General features: G+C 44.3%; 1 protein-coding gene across 1 annotated transcript in view; it reads left to right on the top strand.

Annotated features, from left to right (window-relative positions):
- The first annotated feature begins 432 nt into the window (after window positions 1–432).
- Window positions 433–21721, top strand: part of tlcd1 (TLC domain containing 1) — a 55396-nt gene continuing 34107 nt past the window's right edge. The window contains exons 1-2 of the mRNA XM_080211003.1: window positions 433–719; window positions 20836–20918. Coding sequence (XP_080067129.1) covers window positions 520–719; window positions 20836–20918 — 283 coding nt within the window. The 5' untranslated portion in view covers window positions 433–519. The remainder of the gene's footprint in view (window positions 720–20835; window positions 20919–21721) is intronic.

Here is a 21721-nt window from a genome sequence, read left to right as displayed (position 1 = left end):
GGATGGGATTGTGGTCAGAGTAGACTCGATGGGCTGAATGGCCTCCTTCTGTATTGTATGATTCTCCTACATTCTGGACCCTTTCCTTTCCTGCTCCCTTATGTACTCTATTAATATCTTGTTTGTATATATTGCAAGAAACAATACTTTTCACTGTATACTAAAACATGTAATAGTAATAAATCAAATCTTCAATTTACTATAAAGTAAACACTGTATGTTGTGCTGGGAGATGTGATAAATTAGGATCTTTTTTCGAGCAACAGTCCACTCAAAACTCTCAATCCAGCTCCCCCAACTTGGCTGAAGTGCCTCTGTGTTTTGTTGCCTCTTACACTCGCGGTTCCCCTCCACTCTCGCCAATTGAGTGCGTTTTAATAACGCCGTAGCGAATAAGCTTTGTGGGCTGGTCTTTTTCCGCTAGGTGGGGAACAGCAGCAAGTCTTTGCTCGCATGGAGAGAGGCGTTTCCGCTGAACTGTAAAGCGCTGCTCCTTCCTTCGGCGTCGGAGTCCCAGCCATGATCGTCCAGAGTTACCCCCTCCTGTCTATCCTCTTCTTCGCGCTGAGCTTCAAAACGCTGCGGGTCTTCCTGCGGTCGCAAACTTTCACCCTGCCCCCCAAGCAGGTCGAGGGGAACAGGACCAAGTCTTGGAGATGGACCAACCTCAGCGTCTCCCTTGTGCACTCGGCAATCACAGGACCGTGGGCATTGTTGTGGTATGTTGCTTCAAATAGCTATCCACATGCATACGCACATGTTAGCCGAGCCGACTAGAATGTGGCTTTAGTAGAACTGGTTTCAAGTACTTTTCCTTCATTGTGAGCACAATTCGAATTGAGACACTTGATGGTGTGTTATTGGTAAGCAACCTTGTAAAATGCCTTTATATGAAAGCACATTCCCCTGCCCTGCGTTTATTTGAGAACACTTTTCCCCTGCCCTGCGTTTGAGACTTCTTACTGTGTTTATAAAGAGCATGTTCCCCTCGCCTGCGTTACATCCAAACCATTCTACGTGCACTTTTACTGATTGATTTAATTTATGCGTTGTCACTTTTAAAGGACTAGCACATTCTCGGATGGTTTCAATGTAAGCAGGAGCCTCTCAGCAAGCTGGTCTGAGAAAATTCCAGTAGTCATGATGTGTAGATGCTGGCATTGGACTAGGATAAACACAGTAAAAAGTCTCACAACACCAAGTTAAAGTCCAACAGGTTTATTTGGTAGGAAAAGCCGCTAGCTTTCGGAGCACTGCTCCTTCGTCAGGTAAGTGGTCTGCGCTCCAAAAGCTAGTGGCTTTTGCTACCAAATAAACCTGTTGTACTTTAACCTGGTGTTGTGAGACTTCTTACATTACCCCAGTTGTAATATGGAAAACCCTGTACTGAAGTTGAATCCTGATTGGCTGAAGGATATTATTGATCAATGTGGGGTTACCTTGGTGATATCAGAATGTTACTGTTTTAAGTAGGTTCAATCCATGTACACAGTGTGAAGTAGGTTCAAACTTGCACTGCCTCCACCCCCTTATGAAGCACTGCACAGCCTAGGTCCAAATCCTGAATTCTCCAATGTAGGTTATCAAACCAGAGCTGACAGATCCTATGGGATCCACAAAGGGGTTTGAAACACAGTCGGCGGGGCAAGTAGACTTCTATCTCTATGTCATCAGATTTGGGTTTTATTTTTATTGACAGCATGTGATTTCTGATGCTGTTTACTGCCAACAATTGAAAATTCGCTTGTCAAGAGTTTTATTCTATTCTTTTAGGGTCGCTGAAACTTTTAGAAGGTGTGTAAGTATTTTCAGGACATCCCTAGGGGGTGCAACAATATTTTCAAGGGATATCCATGAGGAATTAATTAATGTGTCTTAATTTCCAGAGAGACTTTAGGAATGCTCTAGTACATTCAGATGATCCCCAGGACTGTGCAAATATTTGAAAGGGACTCTTGGGTACAAGGAAGTGGAAGTCTTGCTAAATGAGTACTTGGTGTGCTAAAATAAATAGGTGACAATGTAAGTTACCCAAAGGAAAACTGTGCAATCAATTATGGAAAACAAGAATACGCGAGGACGTTTCAGGTGCTTTGAATGTCATTTTCTAAAGCTCCCTAGGTTCAGGAAGTGTTCCTTTTGGATTGGTAAATTGCACGTTAGAAAGTCACCCATTAGTTAGGAATGAGGGGGGGGAGTAGTGGGAAACTCAATAAGTACAAACAAATCCAGTTTAACATGGGTTCACAGGATTTTTACAGCGCAGAAAGAGGCCATTCGGCCCATTGTGTCTGCGCCAGCTCTCAAACGAGCAATTTATTTACTATCATTCTCCTGCCTTCTCTCCATAACCCTGTGTTTTTCATTTTCAGATAATGTTCTAATTCCCTTTTGAATGCCTCAACCACACACTCAGAATGCATTCCAGACCTGAACCACTCACTGCCTTAAAAAAAATTCTTTTCTCATATTGCTTTTGCTTCTTTTGCAAATTACTTTAAATCTGTGCTGTCTCATTCTCAATTCTTTTATGGGTTCTTCTCCCTGTCCTGCCCGGACACTTCATGATTTTGATTGTCTTCATCAAATCTATTCTCAGCGGCCTTTTCTCCAAGGAAAAAAATTCTAACTTCTCCAGCCTGTCTTTATAACTGAAGTTCCTTGTGGCTGGGACCATTCTCATGAATCTTTCCTGGACACTCTCCAATGACTTCACATTTTTCCAAAAAATGCAGCACCCAGAACTGGGTGTAATACTCCAGCTGAGACTAAGCTAGTGCCTTGTACAAGTTTAAAATGATCTCCTTGTTGTTGTGCTCTATGCTTTTTTAACCACACTCTTAACCCATCCTGTTACATTCAGTGACTTAACTACACCTAGGTCCCTCTGCTCCTGCACCCTCTTTAGAGAGTTGTAGCCTTTATTTTGTATTACATCTCCATGCTTTTCCTACCAAAATTAATTATTTCATATTTCTCCTTGATCTTCATCTGCCATCTGTTTGTCTGTTCCACCAAATTGTCTATTTTTTTTTGAAGTTTACACTGTCCTTCTCACAGTTCACAATGCTTTCGAGATTTGTATCATCTACAGATTTTGACCACTTAGGTCACTAATATGTCAGGAAAAGCAAGGGTCCCAACACTGACCCTTAAGGAGCTCTAATGCAAACATGCCTCCAGTCCAAAAAACATCTGATTACACGACTTGTTCTGTCCTGTCATGCAGCCACTTTTGGTTCCACGTTGTTACTTGCCCTTTTATTCCACTTTGCCCATAAGACTGTGAGAAGCATATCAAATGCCTTCTGGAAGTCCATGTATGCCATCTCCATAGCATTGCCCTCACCAACCCTTATTGTCACCTCTTCAAAAAAACACTCCAGTAAGTTAGCAACACACGATATTTGCTTAGTAAAGTAAAATTTTATTTATTAGTTGCAAGTAAGGCATACATTAACACTGCAATGAAGTTACTCTGAAATTCCCCTTGTTGCCACAGTCTGGCACCTGTTCGGGTCAATGCATCTAACCAGTCCATCTTTCAGAATGTGGGAGGAAATCGGAGCACCTCGAGGAAACCCACACAAACATGGGGAGAACATGCAAACTCCACACACACACTGACCTGAGCCGAGAATCGAACCAGGGTCTCTGGTGCTGTGAAGCAGCAATGTTAACCACTGTGCTACTGTGCCGTCCCCCTTAACAAATCAATGTCAGTTTCCCTTAAATGACCTGTACTTGTCCATGAGACTGACTATTAATTTTATCCATTATTATTATTATTGTTTCTAGAAATTTCTTCATCAGCAATATTAAACTGAATGGCCTGTCATTGCTGGGCTTATCTTTATACCCATTTTTTGAACGAGGGGGTAACATTTGCAATTCTCCTTTGGCACCACTTCTGATGCCTAAGGAAGTCTGAAACATTATGGCCTGTGTCTCCGCAATTTCCATTCTCACGTGTCTCAATATCCTCAGATGCGTTTCATCTGGTCCTGGTGCTTTAACAACTTTTAAGTTGTGAGTTTATCCAATATCATCTGCTTATCAATTTAAAACACTTCTAGTGTCCGAGTTACCTCCTCCTGGCCTAGGTAGCATCTTCTTTGGTAAAGACAGATGCGAAGTATTCATTTAATACCTTTAGCTAGGCCCTTAGTCTCCCTTTGGTCCTTAATCCATGCTACTCCTTTTACTGCTGTTTAACTACTTATATGCCAAGAGATGATTTTGGGTGTTCTCCTTTAATGTTAGCTGCCAGTCTCTTTCCATATTACTCTTTACTTCTCTCATTTGCTTTTTCACCTCTTCTCTGAACCTTCCATGTTCGGCCTGGTTCTCGATTGTATTTTCTACTCGGTACCTGTCATAAGCATACTTTTTCTCCCTTATCTTAACTTCAATCTCTTTTGTCATCCAGGAAGCTCTGGATTTCGTTGTGATTGAACTTTCTTCTTTTAAGAGCCAGGCAGCATATGTAGAAAAATAAATGTTTCAGATCGATGACCTTTCACCAGAACAGGCTGGATTCCTATTTGTCAATTTCCCCTGTTCCAATGAAATATCAGTCATTTGAAACACTAATTATTTCTCTCTTCACAGTCTCTGCCAGAACCACTAAGTAATTCCAGAATTTTCTATTTTGAATCGTACTTGTTCAAATGCTCATCCCTCTGAATTGATCAAAGCAGGTACTTATGTAGGGTAAGTCATCTCTGACTAATGAGATTCTCAAAGACGTTACCAGCGTGGTGGTTAGAGAGGTGTTAATTGAAAATGTGTCTTCGAAAGACATTTGATAAGGTTTTGAATGAAATTATTAGCAAAAACGGAAGTGCACAAAATTGGAGGCAGTTTGTGGCATGGATTTGATTTTGATTTGATTTATTATTTGTCACATGTATACTATTGAAAAGTATTATTTCTTGCACACTATACAGACAAAGCGTGCCGTACATAGAGAAGGAAAAGGGTGGGTGCAGAATATATTGTTGCAGCCGTAGCTAGGGTGTAGAGAAAGGTCAACTTAATATGAGGTGGGTCCATTCAAAAGCCAGGCTGCCGGAAAGAAACTGTTCGTGAGTTGGTTGGTATGTGTCCACAGACTTTTGTGTCTTTTTACTGATGGAAGGCAGGTGTGTTGTCAAATAGGAGGCAGAGAGTGGGGGTCAACGGGTGCTATTCGGATTGGCGGATGGTGACTAGTGGAGTGCCCCAGGGGTCGGTGCTGGGGCCTCAGCTTTTTACCATTTATATAGATGATCTGGAGGAGGGAACCGAGTGTAGGGTGTCGAAATTTGCTGATGACACCAAGATAGGGGGAACGGCAAATTGTGCGGAGGGTGTGGAGAGTCTGCAGAAGGATCTAGATAGGCTGGGCGAATGGGCCAGGAAATGGCAAATGGAATTTAATGTTGGCAAGTGTGAGGTGGTCCACTTTGGTAGGAAGAATGGTAGGAAGGACTATTACTTACGGGGCGAAAAACTACAGCAGGCGACGGTGCAGAGGGACCTCGGGGTCCTTGTGCATGAGTCGCAAAAACCCAGCTTGCAGGTGCAGCAGGTGGTCAGGAAGGCGAATGGGATGCTGGCCTTCATAGCGAGGGGGATTGAATATAAAAGTATCCCTACTTTTATAGGTCTTGCTGCGGCTGTATAGGGCATTGGTGAGGCCGCAGCTGGAGTACTGTGTGCAGTTTTGGGCACTGCACCTGCGCAAAGATATTTTGGCCTTGGAGGGAGTGCAGAGGAGGTTTACTAGGCTGATACCGGAGTTGAGGGGGTTGAGCTATGAGGAGAGGCTGAATAAACTGGGCTTGTACTCGTTAGAGTTTAGAAGAATGAGGGGAGATCTCGTTGAGACTTATAAGATGATGAATGGGATGGATAGGATAGAGGTGGAGAGACTCTTCCCGCTCAAAAAAGACAGTAGGACTAGGGGGCACAGCCTCAAGATAAAAGGGGTGCGGTTTAGAACGGAGTTGAGGAGGAACTTCTTCACTCAAAGGGTGGTGAATCTCTGGAATTCTCTGCCCGTTGAAGTGGTGGAGGCTGCCTCGCTAAATATTTTTAAGACGCGGGTTGATGGGTTTTTGATAAGAGAGGGGATTAAGGGTTATGGAGAGAAAGCGGGAAAGTGGAACTGAGCAGCGACAGATCAGCCATGATCTTATTGAATGGCGGGGCAGGCTCGAAGGGCTGGATGGCCTACTCCTGCTCCTATTTCTTATGTTCTTATGTGTGGGGCCCTTGATTATGCTGGCTGTTCTTCTGAGTCAGCAGGAAGTTTAGACAGTGTCAGTGGATGGGAGGCTAGTTTGCCTGATGGACTGGGCTTCTTTCACAACCCTTTGTAATTTCTTGCCGTCTTGGATAGAACAGGAGCCATATCAAGCTGCAATACAACCAGAAAGAATGCTTTTTTATGGTGCATCTGTAAAAGTTGGTGAGATTTGTAGCAGACATGCCAAATTTCCTTAGCCTCCTGAGAAAATTGAGGTGTTGATGGGCTTTCTTAACTATGGTGTTGGCATGGTTGGATCAGGACAGGTGGTTGGTGATCTGGACATCTAGAAACTTGAAGCTCTCAAACCATTTCCATTTTAGCCTCATTGATGTAGACAGGAGCCTGTCCTCCACTATGCTTCCTGAAGTCAATGACTACCTCCTTCATTTTGCTGACATTGAGGGAGAGATGATTGTTGTCGCACCAGTTCACCAGATTCTCTATCTCTTTCCTGTACTCAATCTCGTCATTGTTTGAGATCTGACTCACTATGGTGAAGTCATCAGCAAACTTGCAAATCTAGTTGTGGGGGGGTGGGAGGGGTGGGTTTTGGCCACAGTCACAGATGTATAACGAGTATAGTAAGGGGCTAAGGACACAGATTTGTGGGGCACCTGTGGTTGAAATGTAGGAGACAGAAAATAATAATTAAGGGAACCTTTCTTGATTGGCAGTTGTGAAAAGCGATGCATTCCAAGAATATCTACTGGCCCTCGTTATATAACAATGATTTGGGTGAAAGAATAGAGGGTTCGTGTACCAATTTGCAGATGATACTCAGTTGGAAGCACAGCAAGTTTTAAAAAAAAATTCATTTGTGGGATGTGGGTGTTGCTGGTTAGGCCAGCCTGTCCCTGATTGCTCCTGAGAAGGTGGTGGTGCCTTCTTGAAATGCTGCAGTCCATGAGGTATAGGTACATCCACGGTGCTGGTCAGGAGGGAGTAAAAGGATTTTGACCTATCAGTGAGTCTTGTGTTGTTGTATACGGACTATCAATTTCCCGCCCGCTTCATGCTCCCTGTAATAACTCAGGAATTAGGCAGTGTTGCTGCCAAGGTCAGTGACCATCCTCATTGTCATACACAGGTTGGGATCTGATGTCATATGTAAAGCTCTAATGCAATCTTAAAGTTGAACTGCGCAGCACTTGTCCACCTGCTGTGCAGAATGCAGGCAAACCAGCAACCCCTAAAGCGATGAAAACATAAAATGGTGGAAACGCTCAGCAGGTCCGGCAGCATTTGTAGAGAGAGTTAATGTTTCAAGTCCAATATGACTCCTCTTCGTCTGAAGAAGAGTCCTATTTAACTCAACATTAACTCTGTCTCTCTCCACAGATGCTGCCAGAAGTTTGGAGACTGCTTGTTTAAAAAGCCTGATTGCAGGTGAGTGGTTGACTTGGTGGTGTGGTGGTGGGGGGTGGGGGGGGGGGGGGGGGCAGGGAAGGAATGGGATTGGACCCGACCTTCCCACAGGGGCTGATTACTGTTGGATCTTTCACTACCCTTTGCCCCTGAATTTCTTTGCACTCTCAGGGTTTACTGATTACTGAATTCTTGAAATAGAATGAAGGGCTCCCCCACCACTGATCATCAAGCTGTCTTTTTCAGTGCTCCTTTATTGCTGGAAGCTCACTGATTCTACTATGAACAGGCCTGACCTTAATAATTTCGGTTTTCAGCTAGCTTCATCAGTTTCTGCTAACAGCCTGCTCCATCCACACTCCACAACAAAATCTACACCTATACCTTGAGATTTTGCACTTTTGATTTGATTTATTATTGTCACATGTATTAGTATGCAGTGAAAAGTATTGTTTCTTGTGTGCTTTACAGGCAAGGCTTACCGTTCATAGAGAAGGAAAGGAGAGGGTGCAGAAGGTAGTGTTACACTTATAGCTAGGGTACAGAGAAAGAGCAACTTAACGCGAAGCACATTCAAAAGTCTGATGGCAGCAGGAAGAAGCTGTCCTTGTGTCAGTTGGTACGTGAACTCAGACTTTTGTATCTTTTTCCCAACGGAAGAAGGTGGAAGAGAGAATGTCTGGGGTACGTGGGGTCCCTAATTATGCCGGCCGCTTTGCTGAGGCAGCAGGAAGGGTAGACAGAGTCGATGGATGGGAGGCTGGTTTGCTGATGGATTGGGCTGCACAGTACTTATCTGGCTAAATCTCGGGAATCTCTGAGAAACATTCAGTGAGATCTTCTTTATTTTTAAATTATATGTAATTTTGTGCTTTAACATTCAAACCCACTGGGAGGCGGACTGTAGCTGTTGAGCTTTAACTTGTATGTAATGAGAGGAGACTTCCCATTCTCTTGACTTAAACTTAGATGTGATCAATATCTAAAAATCAAATTTACTTTAAAGCATTATTAAATAGCTGCACTATATCACATAATACGAGGTGTCAATACTGGCTCAATATCCTTCTGAACCTCAATATCCTTGTTCAAACCTCATTCTTGAACCGTGACCATATTGGCTCAATGGTGGCACTGTTATCTGAACCAAAAAGCTGAAGTTCAAGCGTCACTCTAGGTCTGTGAGCGCATAATTTTGGCTGACAAGTTAGTGTAGTATCAAGGGAGTGATGGAAGCAGTCTTTCAAATGAGTTGTGAAATAAAGGGCATCAAAGGTGGACAGGGAAAGTCCAGTGGCAGTATCGATGGAAGAGCATGGGAGTTCTCCTAATCTGTTGGCCTGCAAGTTCCTTTGATCTTCAGCACTGAAACAGAGTACCCTTTATTTTGTTGATTATGGTATTCTGCTGTCGTATTTTGCTACATTATAATATGACTACATTTCTAAAGTGCTTCAGTGGCTGTGAAACACCATGGGACATCCTGAAAACGTGATGGGTGTTAAAATGCAAGCTCTTTACGTAAACACAGTGAAGGAGCTTGCAAGGCACGTTACTATGGCAGCAAGAGACCTAGTAATAACAGCTGACAAAATTCCAACTTGCAGATCAGGCAGGAGCAGTAAAATTCGGAGCCTCACAATATGCAACATATGCATTCAAATCATTTATTTCATGATATTTAATATCAAAACATCATATTTCAAGCTTCTCTGTAGAACACCATCTTGGCTGACATGTTTGTGTAATATTGAGGAAGTGCTATGCTGATGGAAGCAGTCAGTAATGTTGGGAAACTTGCTGATAGCCAGGGTGTCAATGGGCATTGCAAAAAAAAAAGCTTAATATTACATTGTTTTATCATAATCACATTATATAAAGGAGCAACCTAATTATCAGCAATAAGAATCCACGTTTGTTTTCCTTCAGAACTAGGCTTTAGTTCTTTCTTGCTAATAGTAGTGGTCTAAATCAGTGTGTTCAATCAGATAATGTAAAGAATCAGAATCATAATTCTGAAAAGTAGACATAGCCTCCACTTGCTGTTAAGTGCAAGATGATACTTTAGCGCTTAATGTCACAAACACAAGGGACAAAGATTCTTTAGCCCTTTATATCACAAACACAAGGAACAAAAAATAGCAATCAAAATGGTTACTTTGTCTAACAAGTTTTTAAAAATTTTCCCCACTTAATCGTAATGTTTACAACGCTAATTTTTCTCCCATGTAGTCACCATTCGTATCCTTATAAATTCTTGAGTTAATTATTTTCACAAAATCACACACTGCAGAATAGGCCCTTCGGCCCACTGAGCGTGCACCAACGGGTAAGGAACACCTGACCTACCTAATCCCATTTACCAGTACTTGGCCCGTAGCCTTGAACGTTATGCCAAGTGCTCATCCAGGTACTTTTTAAAGGATGTGAGGCACCTCCTTTACCACTCTTCCGGATTGTACCACCCCTTGGGTAAAATGTTTTTCCTCACATCCCCACCACTACTCCCCCAAAAACCTCCTGCCCCTCGCCATGAACTTGTGTCCTCCTATTTCAAAATTGTTTCCATCTATTGTTTTTAAAAAGTGTCTTCTTGCAAGCTGTTAAATAAAGCTGATTGCTTGTCAGATAGATATGAAAATAAGAGCCATTCAGTTCGTCTTTGCTTTTCTACATGTTTATAGTTTTGTTTATAGTTTATAGTTTTGTTGGATAAAGTTATCGAGAGTTGAGATATTATTATCAGCCATGATGTTAGGAAATGGGAAACGAAGGAGGTGAAGGAAAGTGTTAAATTAAAAGCGGAGGCGTTTAGAGTAGCTAAGAGTAGTGGGCGAGAAGAGGATTGGGAGAGGTTTAAATGTCAACAAAGATTGACAAAGAAGTTGATAAAGAAGGGTAGGAGAAACTATGAAGCTGGGCTAGCGCTTAATATAAAAAAGGATAGCAAGAGTTTTTATAAATATATAAAAAGGAAGAGGCTGGCTAGGGTGAACGTTGGTCCTTTAGAGGATGAGAAAGGGGACCTAGTGGTAGGGGATGGGGATATGGCTGAGGTCTTGAATAACTTTTTTGTTTCTGTCTTCACGGAGGAGGACGTGAATAATTTGCCGGGTGTTAGAGATGGAAAGGTGGTAGGACTGAAGGGTCTTAATGACATTACTGTTACTAGAGAGGCGGTGCTCGACAGACTGGAGGGGCTGATTGTGGACAAGTCGCCAGGACCGGATGGAATGCATCCGAGGGTTCTGAAAGAAATGGCGGAGGTGATAGTGGATGCCTTGGTGGTTATTTTCCAGATGTTGCTGGATTCCGGGGAAGTGCCGGAAGATTGGAAAACGGCTAATGTTACGCCGTTGTTTAAGAAGGGTGCCAGGCAAAAGGCAGGGAATTATAGGCCGGTTAGTTTAACGTCTGTGGTAGGTAAAATGTTAGAATCCGTCATCAAGGAGGAAATAGCGAGGCATCTTGAGGGGAATTGCTTGATAGAGCAGATGCAGCACGGTTTTGTTAAAGGGAAGTCGTGTCTGACAAATTTACTGGAGTTCTATGAGGGTGTGTCTAGGGCGGTGGATAGAGGAGAGCCGGTGGATGTGGTCTTTCTGGATTTTCAGAAGGCATTTGACAAGGTACCTCACAAGAGGTTATTGCAGAAGGTCAGGGGACATGGAGTTGGGGGTAGGGTGTTAGCATGGATAGAGGATTGGTTGTCAAATAGGAGGCAGAGAGTGGGGGTCAATGGGTGCTATTCGGATTGGCGGATGGTGACTAGTGGAGTGCCCCAGGGGTCCGTGCTGGGGCCTCAGCTATTTACCATTTATATAGATGATCTGGAGGAGGGAACCGAGTGTATGGTGTCGAAATTTGCTGATGACACCAAGATTGGTGGAACGGCAAATTGTGCGGAGGGTGTGGAGAGTCTACAGAAGGATCTAGATAGGCTGGGCGAATGGGCCAGGAACTAGCAAATGGAATTTAATGTTGGCAAGTGCGAGGTGGTCCACTTTGGTAGGAATAATGGTAGGAAGGATTATTACTTACGGGGCAAAAAACTGCAGCAGGCGACGGTGCAGAGGGACCTTGGGGTCCTTGTGCATGAGTCGCAAAAACCCAGCTTGCAGGTGCAGCAGGTGGTCAGGAAGGCGAATGGGATGCTGGCCTTCATAGCGAGGGGGATTGAATATAAAAGTAGGGAGGTCTTGCTGCGGCTGTATAGGGCATTGGTGAGGCTGCAGCTGGAGTACTGTGTGCAGTTTTGGGCGCCGTACTTACGCAAGGATATTTTGGCCTTGGAGGGAGTGCAGAGGGGGCTGATGCCGGAGTTGAGGGGGTTGAGCTATGAGGAGAGGCTGAATAAACTAGGATTGTATTCGTTAGAGTTTAGAAGAATGAGGGGAGATCTCATTGAGACGTATAAGATGATGAATGGGATGGATAGGATAGAGGTGGAGAGACTCCTCCCGCTCAGAAAGGACAGTAGGACTAGGGGGCACAGCCTCAAGATAAAGGGGGTGCAGTTTAGAACGGAGTTGAGGAGGAACTTCTTCACTCAAAGGGTGGTGAATCTCTGGAATTCTCTGCCCGTTGAAGTGGTGGAGGCTACCTCGCTAAATATTTTTAAGACGCGGGTTGATGGGTTTTTGATGAGAGAGGGGATTAAGGGTTATGGGGAGAGGGCGGGAATGTGGAACTGAGCCACGACAGATCAGCCATGATCTTATTGAATGGCGGGGCAGGCTCGAAGGGCTAGATGGCTTACTCCTGCTCCTATTTCTTATGTTCTTATGTTCTGTCTCTGTTTCTAAGAATTCACTGTTCACCCACCATAGCAATGGATTATTTCTTAAAACTGGGTTTTCTTTCTTGTGCTACCAAATAAACCTGATGGACTTTAACTTGGTGTCATGAGACTACTTACTGAGTCTCGGGGATATTAATCTTTAAGTAGCCATTCCAAAATTTGCTGAAGCAACTGAGGGTCCTAGTGATAGCCGAGGTTGCAGCCCCAGTGTGGGTCCATGAGGCAAAGCTTCCGTTCAGTCTGAACTTTAAGCATCCTTGGACTCCAAGGAATGGTGTTTCTTGCAGGGTAATGCTGTTCTTTTTTTTTGGACATGATAGCATTTATAGCAACTACTGTGAGCCAGTTTAAAGACTGCAAAGCGTGAACAGGATCGGAAATCCATTTAGACATTTGTAGCTAGTGTCGTTCCATTAAAAACATTATGTTTTTAAAGCAAACGCAGTCAGTGTGGATGAACTTTGAAAGGTCTGTAAATGGGGTAATAAATTTCATTCATAATGTCAGTATGCCATCCATAAGGTCCTAATTTTCAGAAATGCACAAAACATTTTTCAGCTTATGGCAATACCGAATGATTAATTCTTGATAAACAGGAACTTCACATGCTTACCAAACATGAGATAAACTCTTTCCAAGACATTTATCAAAAACTATGCATGCCTTGCTTCACTGTTCTTATAAACCTTTGTCAGTTATAAAATGCAAACATTTCTAGTGAAGGCAGCTTCAGTCGAGGCATTCAAGAGTTCATTAGTTTGTTTTTATTTAAGTAATCATGTGCAAGGGTATGGGGAAATGGCAAGGGAATAGTAGGAAGCCATGATGCTCATTTGGAGAATCAGTGAAGACACGATGGGCCAAATGGTTTCTTTCTGCACCATAACAATCCTGTGATTCTATACCTGAATCCCCAATCCTTTACTTGGTCTGATGATGCCATGTGACTAATATGTTTGTCCTCTGTGAACTCCACCCCAGGCTCCCTGTGAAATTTTAATTAATAATCCTCAAGCTCATTTGGTTCCCAAACAGAGACGTAAAACTTTGCTCCATGAAAGGCTGACTTGTTTGTCTTTTCGAAAGTTCCACCCCTCTTATTCATAGCAGTTATAATGAAATATGAACACAGTGCAGCAAACACATAGTGGAAAACAGGTAAGGTAGCCTTGATGTGACAATACTCTGAAATCTTTTCCCTAAGTTCAAAGCACATTTAAATTAAGCGGGGAAATGGGCATCAAACCCATGTGACTCTTGGGAAAAGTGGTGAGAGTTGACACATCTGGTGTATCCTATTTTAAGTTCCTTTATTAGTGTCACAAGTAGGTTTATATTAACACTGCAATGAAATTACTGTGAGAATTCCCCGGTCGTCTCCTGTTCTGATGCATTGAGGGAGAATTTAGCATTGCCAGTGCATCCAACCGGCGTGTCTTTCGGATTGTGGGAGGAAACCAGAGCACCTGGAGGAAACCCACGCAGACACAGGGAGAACGTGCAGACTCCACACAGACAGTAACCCAAGCCAGGAATTGAACCTGGGTTTTTGGCACTGTGACACAGCAGTGCTTGCCACCGTACCTCCCAATGTCTCAACAGCGAGGACTGGGCAAAGAACACTGTGTAGTCCTGTCAAAGCATTGCAGAATTCAAGCATGTCTTAAGCTGACCTTTTATTTATTTCTTTTATGGGTTCCGTAAGCTCACCGCCTTGTTTATGTTGTAGAGTGGTGATTAGACAAGTTAACTGTCAAGTCAGCCAATCTTCTTGAAATGTCAAATTATGTTTATCTATTTTGACGTCACTTATCATTTACTTTTCTGTTTGTGTGCAGAGCTTTACATTTGTCCATATTCAGTTTCATCCACCCACTTAAATATTTAACCAAAACAGAGAATGCTAGAAAAACTCTGCAGGTCTGGCAACATGTATGGAGAGAGAAACAAAAGTTAATGCTTTGATTCCGAATAACTCAAGGGTGACACAGTGGTTAGCATCGCTGCTTCACAGTGCCAGAGGCCTGAGTTCAATTCTGGCCTTGTGTGATGGTGCTGAGCTTGTGTCTGCATGCTCTGGATGCTCCGGTTTCCTCCCACATTCCAAAAATGTGCAGGTTAGGTTGATTGGCCAAACTAAATTGTCCCCTTAGTGTCCTAAAATGTGTAGATTAGTGGGGTAAATACAGGCCAGTGGGGCCTTGCTCTGTCAAAGCTGGTACAGACTCAATGGTCCAAGTGGCCGCCTCCTGCTTTGGGGGGATTCTATGACTTCTTCAGAGTTCGAGAGGGAGAAATGTGATGGATAATATACTGTATGGGTGCAGCAGCTGCAACTGATTGAAGATCAGTGATTGATGGGAACTGGGAATGATTACAATGATGTGAGGAATAGAGGGCTTTTGCAAAAAAAAAAGGTTAGGATATTAAAAAAAAGGTCAAGGTAGAGGAGAAAGGTCACAGTCTAAAGTTGTTGACTCAGTGTTTAGGCACATTATAGCCCTCGGAACCAATCAGAAGATGAGATGCTGCTCCTCCAATTTGTTTTGAGCTTCAGTGGAGCACTGCAGCAGGCTGAGGGTGGACATGTGGGTATGAGAGCAAGATGATAAATTAAAATGATGAGGTACAGGAGGTTGGGGTTATGTTTGCAGGCTGAGTAAAAGTGTTCCACAAAGTGGTCACCCAGTCTGAGTTTAGTTTCCCCAGTGTAGAGGAGACTGCATTGGGAGCAGCAGATGCAATAGACCAAACTGAAGGAGGTGCAAGCAAAATATTGCTTCACCTCAAAGGATTATTTGGGGCTTTGAATAGGAGGATTGGCAGGTTTCTCACCTTCTGCGGTTGCGAGGGAAGGAGGAGTTGAGATAATGGAGGAGTGGACTTGGGGTCATGGAGGGAGCAGTCCCTGCAGAATGATGGGGGGAGGATGGTGGTGGTGTGATGTTAGTGTACTTTTAAGAAAGGTTTCTTAAACTTGATTTCTGCAGCTCACAGTTTCAGTGATGTCATTATTGTTGCCAGACTGATGACGATGAGTCCTTTTATTGCTACTTGAGTAGCTTAAATGGTGTTGCTTCTGTTTACTCTGGGATTTGTTTTATGATCCTGCATTGTCAGGAGGATGGTCATGTGTTTTTGGACCTTTTTTCAGTGAGTTTAAGGTTTCATTTTCAGTTTGGTGCAGCAGATTTGAGTTTTAGTATTAGAAGGGACAGCAAGCTAAAAATAAGTGTCTTTTTCCTTTTTTTATGTGTGGAAATTTTCTTGCTTTTCTGAAGGGTGAAAATCTGCTGTTGTTGGGGCGGGACCAGAGTCTCTCTGGTGTTTTGGGAAGCCGTCTTGTCTTGAAACTGTTCGGAGTGAATCCAGAGAACTGCAGACATCAACCGAAGCACTCAATTTCCATTATCACATGAGCAGTAGACTTTGCTATGTTGAATCTGTTTAAAGGAGTTTATCTAAGGCAATGGTTTTGGTTTGAATGGAATGCATCAATATCTTTATTAAGGATTATGCATTAAAGTAGTTGTTTTGTAATTGTTTCTTGTTTGTAACTGATAAAAGTTCTTGCTAATTTTCATACTAAGAATCATAGAATGCCATAGTGCAGAAGGAGACCATTAGGCCCATTGAGCCTGCACTGACCACAATCCCTGGCCCCATCCCCACAGCCCCATGCACTTAGCCTAGCTGGTCCACTGACACTAAGTTGCAACTTAGCGTGGCCAATCCACCTAACCTGCACATCTTGTGGGAGGAAACCGAAGCACCCGGAGGAAACTCGCACAGGGAGAATGTGCAGACTCCACAGACAGAACCCGAAGCCGGGATTCGAACCCAGGTCCCTGGCATTGTGAGGCAGCAGTACTAACCACTGTGCCACCATGCCACCCTGTATGTTAACTATATTCTTAAACTTTGATAAAAGCTCCCTAGTGGGTCACTTGAATCATACCTGAAATGAAACATCTCATATTTATCCTAGCCAAATTCAAGGTGCAAAACCTATGATCCAGGCAGGCTCTATAGAACACTTTGGAGTTTCTTACCTGAACTGTAACAGGTGTGAGTGGAAGGTATGTTTCATGGTGACATTATGCTGGAGTTGGCAGAAGATAATCCTTTGAATGCAGATACTCGTGGCTGGAAAGTGAGGGAAAAGGACGCTATCATGATTTTGGGAGGGGAAAGGGTGAGGTCAGACCTGCGGGAAATGGGCCAAACTCGGTTTGAGTGCTCTGTCAACCATAGTCGGTAATGGGTTTGTTGGGAGAGGAGTTGGGGCGGGGGGGTGAAGAGGAGTGTGTGTGTGTGGGGGCGGGGGGAGAGGAGTGTGTGTGTGTTGGCGGGGGGGAGGGGAGCGTGCGTGTGTGTGTGTGTTGGCGGGGGGGGGAGCGTGTGTGTGTGTGTGTTGGCGGGGGGGAGGGGAGCATGCGTGTGTGTGTGTGTTGGCGGGGGGAGGGGAGCGTGCGTGTGTGTGTGTGTGTTGGCGGGGGTGAGGGGAGCGTGCGTGTGTGTGTGTGTTGGCGGGGGGGAGGGGAGCGTGCGTGTGTGTGTGTGTTGGCGGGGGGGAGGGGAGCGTGCGTGTGTGTGTTGGCGGGGGGGAGGGGAGCGTGCGTGTGTGTTTTGGCGGGGGGGAGGGGAGCGTGCGTGTGTGTGTTGGCGGGGGGAGGGGAGCGTGCGTGTGTGTGTTTTGGCGGGGGGGAGGGGAGCGTGCGTGTGTGTTTTGGCGGTGGGGAGGGGAGCGTGCGTGTGTGTTTTGGCGGGGGGGAGGGGAGCGTGCGTGTGTGTTTTGGCGGGGGGGAGGGGAGCGTGCGTGTGTGTTTTGGCGGGGGGGAGGGGAGCGTGCGTGTGTGTGTGTGTGTTGGCGGGGGGGAGGGGAGCGTGCGTGTGTGTTTTGGCGGGGGGGAGGGGAGCGTGCGTGTGTGTGTGTGTTGGCGGGGGGGAGGGGAGCGTGCGTGTGTGTGTGTGTGTTGGCGGGGGGGAGGGGAGCGTGTGTGTGTGTGTTGGCGGGGGGGAGGGGAGCGTGTGTGTGTGTGTTGGCGGGGGGGAGGGGAGCGTGCGTGTGTGTGTGTGTTGGCGGGGGGGAGGGGAGCGTGCGTGTGTGTGTGTGTTGGCGGGGGGGAGGGGAGCGTGCGTGTGTGTGTGTGTTGGCGGGGGGGAGGGGAGCGTGCGTGTGTGTGTGTGTTGGCGGGGGGGAGGGGAGCGTGCGTGTGTGTGTGTGTTGGCGGGGGGGAGGGGAGCGTGCGTGTGTGTGTGTGTTGGCGGGGGGGAGGGGAGCGTGCGTGTGTGTGTGTGTTGGCGGGGGGGAGGGGAGCGTGCGTGTGTGTGTGTGTTGGCGGGGGGGAGGGGAGCGTGCGTGTGTGTGTGTGTTGGCGGGGGGGAGGGGAGCGTGCGTGTGTGTGTGTGTGTTGGCGGGGGGGAGGGGAGCGTGCGTGTGTGTGTGTGTTGGCGGGGGGGGAGGGGAGCGTGCGTGTGTGTGTGTGTTGGCGGGGGGGAGGGGAGCGTGCGTGTGTGTTTTGGCGGGGGGGAGGGGAGCGTGCGTGTGTGTGTTGGCGGGGGGAGGGGAGCGTGCGTGTGTGTGTGTGTTGGCGGGGGGGGAGGGGAGCGTGTGTGTGTTGGCGGGGGGAGGGGAGCGTGTGTGTGTTGGTGGGGGGGAGGGGAGCGTGTGTGTGTGTGTGTGTGTGTGTGTGTGTGTGTGTGTGTGTGTGTGTGTGTGTGTGTGTGTGTGTTGGCGGCGGGGGGAGGGGAACCTTGGTCAAGGGCAAAAGGCAGACATGTTAACGCGCTATTTTCAAAGGTGTCATCGTCAAAACGGATGCATTTATAACCAACTTGTTATTCTCTGCCCCCTCTGATTCAACTCTGCTCTATCCAATTTGGTGTCATCAGAAATCTGAACAGTACAAACTAAAATTTTGAATCAAGGGGTGCCAACATTGATATATGGGGCATTCCACTCAGCAGATGGGATTCTCCAGTTTCATCCGTGGCAGGACCCGTTACAAGTGAGTATGGAATATTTGGCTTTCCAGCCAAAATTCCACTCACCTCAGCGGCACTGGAGACCCAGCCATGATCGAGGACGGAACATTTTTGGCCAACATTTTTCACCACGTTGATGACACTGCACTAACAAGTATCCTCTATTTCCTACCTTTTATCCATTCCTAGCTTTCACCTTGAAAAATCACCTCATTAGGCTTCAGACCTGTCCTTTGCTGTGGAACTATGTTAAAGGTTTTTGAAAGCATTAATACACACAGCTATAGCATTTGGGATTGTCAGTTCATCAAAGAGAATCCAGAAAATGATCAGGTAGAATTATCTTTATCTGAACCTATTTTGAATGATTCTTTTTATTATGTTAAAGTCCTCAAGTTTACATCCAGTAACTGATTCCATTATTTTTACGAAGTTACAAAAATCCAGCACAGCAAAGGCCTTTCAGCCCAACATGTCCACACAGGTGTTTTTCCTCTACATATACATCCTCCCAACTATCTTTATGTAACCTCATCAAGTATCCTTCTATACCTTTCTCCATCATGTGCTTATCGAGCTTCCTCACGAGCGGATGAATGCTGGTTGCCTAGTGTAATCTCTTTGGGAGTGAGTTCCCCAGCTAAGTTCACTACTAGATTTATTAGGGAATATCTTATATTTAATGCCTATGGTTCTGATCCTGTCCTCAAGTGGAAACGTCATCTTTCCTGCAGTCTTATAATTTCTTCCATAATCTTGAAATCTTCCATCAGGTCTTTCCTCATTCTTCGCTTTTCTAGAGGGAAAAAAAGCCCTATCCTGTTCAGTCTTTCCTGACGGACATTAGCTCGTAGTACTGATATTATCCTAGCATATTTCTTTAACAGCTTCTCCTGTTAGCATTGTTAGCTAGTTAGCATTGTGACTTCAAATCTAAAATCCAGTGGTAGGTAAATGGAGGAAGTGATATGTTACAGATGATCCAAAGTATCTAGGTATTTATTGATTTCAGGTCAAATAAGATTATTAAACAGCAAACAAAGCACCCAGGTTCACATCTAGAGGGACAGAACTGAAAAGCAAAGAACTTAACGCTAAATTTATGGACAACATTGGGTAGGCCACGCTTGGGAGTACTGTGATCAGTTCTAGTCCATATGTTATCATATGTAATATATGTTATGGGTGCTTTGTTTGAAGTCACAATGCTAACCAGCTTTATCTTATGACATTTTTTTCAGAGTCTTGTAGTATATCCACTTTTTGATAGCATGAATGATAGAGAAAATGTCTTGGGGTGGGAAAATACAAGAACAGTAAAAAAAAGTCTTGCAATTGTATGAATATACATAGAGAATTGGAACTTTACCTAATTTGGATTTGCAAGAATATATTACTTAAATAAAATTGGGAATAGGTGTGTGCAGTTCACAGTACAAAATATGTTGAGTAACAGTGTGTTGAAAGGAGTTGTGTGTGGAGCCTACACAAAAGATGAGATGCAGAAACAGAGAAGGGAATAAGCTTTTGGTGACAAATACAGGAGAATTACCCTAGGTTTCCCAAGAAAATGTGTACACAGGTGACCCTAGTAAAGTGGTGGATTGGTTACTGAGAAATTGAGTTCAATTCTCCCTAATAGTCAGTTAAATTCAATAAATCTGGTTATTTTGTAGACTGGGAGAGTCCATGGAGAGAAAAAGATACCTGTTAAAACTGTCCGAATGTCATTAAAAACCCAACTGGTGGGCAGCACAGTGGTTAGCATTGCTGCCTTACAGTGCCAAGGACCTGGGTTCGCTTCCTGGCTTGAGTCACTGTCTGTGTGGAGTTCACACCTTCTCCCCATGTCTGTGAGGGTTTCGTCGGGTGCTCTGGTTACTTTCCACAGTCCGAAAGACATGCTGGTTAGGTGCATTGGTCATGCTACATTCTCCCTCGATGTACCCGCACAGGCACCAGAGCGTGGCGACTAGGGGATTTTCACAGTAACGTCATTGCAGGGTTCATGTAAGTCTACTTGTGACATTACTTAATAAATTTAAAACTTAACATCTTTCAGGGATGGACGTGCCGTTCTTGTCTGGTCTGACCTACCTGTGAGTCAAGTCACACAATAGATATTGTCTAGTGAAGTCTCTATTGTCTGCATTCCAAAAGCAAGTAACAAAAAAAATTGAAAGGTGCTTAAAGACAATTCTTTGTGAAGCATGAGCTTACAAAAGGAAACTTTCTGCAGTAATCAACACTGCCAATTAATATAGGAGGTGCAGTCGGGTTAAACTAACCAACTTTGGAGCCCTTTGTTGCACACTGTAATACAACTTGGTTTCTATGAAACAGATTTCAATAATATAACATGTCTCTATTTTTTTCTCTTTTGCAGTGTATACAACTCTCCTGAAATGTTAAGTGAAATTTTAACATTCCAAAGTCCCTTTTCATACTTACTCGTCTGTGTTTCCACAGGTGAGAATCTGTCGTAAAGAATGTCATAGACATAATGGTTTTCATTCACAGCTGGTTGCATGCTCAAAGTTTGAGGCTGTAATGTGTAATATAGATACATCTTCCAGCTAGGAAGCCTATAAGACTGCTTTAATATTGTTATAATTTGTCAGTATTGTAGTGGCAATGGTCATAGTGATTTGATGAAAATATTAGCACGGTAATTCTCAAATAATTTGTTTACTGCATAATAAAATAACTTCACTATAAAATTCACTATAGATGATGCTGTGCTGCTGTGTGATAGTATCATAGTGCTACCTCCCACTACTGCCCCTCTATACTAGTGCCAGTTGCCACTACAAGCTCTGTGTGAAAACTCCCCACTAAATCTAAGGCAATCCTGTTTCTTACAAAAGAAAAATAATCTAAAAATGTTTTGTTGAAATAAACTTATGTGGAAATGGGTCAGAAGGGGAAAAGAAAAATTGGTCTAGGAAAACAAAGTTAGTTCAATTTCCACTTTAATATTGGAAAGTCTTTTGTTTTCAACTGGCATTCTTTCTGTTGTTTTGCAATTGTAATACTGCTGGAGAACTAGATTCCCTCATGAAAGCCACACAAGCTTATAGGTTTGGCACCATGCAGCAAATACCAGTACTAACCACAGAAGAATAATAATAATGACTCCTCCCAGTGCAATGCAGCTGGAATCTTTGTTTGTGTTCAGTAGTGCACTCCTCTTAACTTATTCAAGTGAATTTTAAACAGGCAATGTAGCCCTCAAATGAAGCTTTCAATTTTAGCAATGTCTTAATTGGATT

The sequence above is a fragment of the Carcharhinus amblyrhynchos genome, chromosome 23 (assembly GCF_965287045.1).
Source record: "Carcharhinus amblyrhynchos chromosome 23, sCarAmb.v2.hapA, whole genome shotgun sequence".
In the NCBI taxonomy this organism is placed as follows: Eukaryota; Metazoa; Chordata; class Chondrichthyes; order Carcharhiniformes; family Carcharhinidae; genus Carcharhinus; species Carcharhinus amblyrhynchos.
This window is presented reverse-complemented; position numbering and strand designations above follow the sequence as displayed.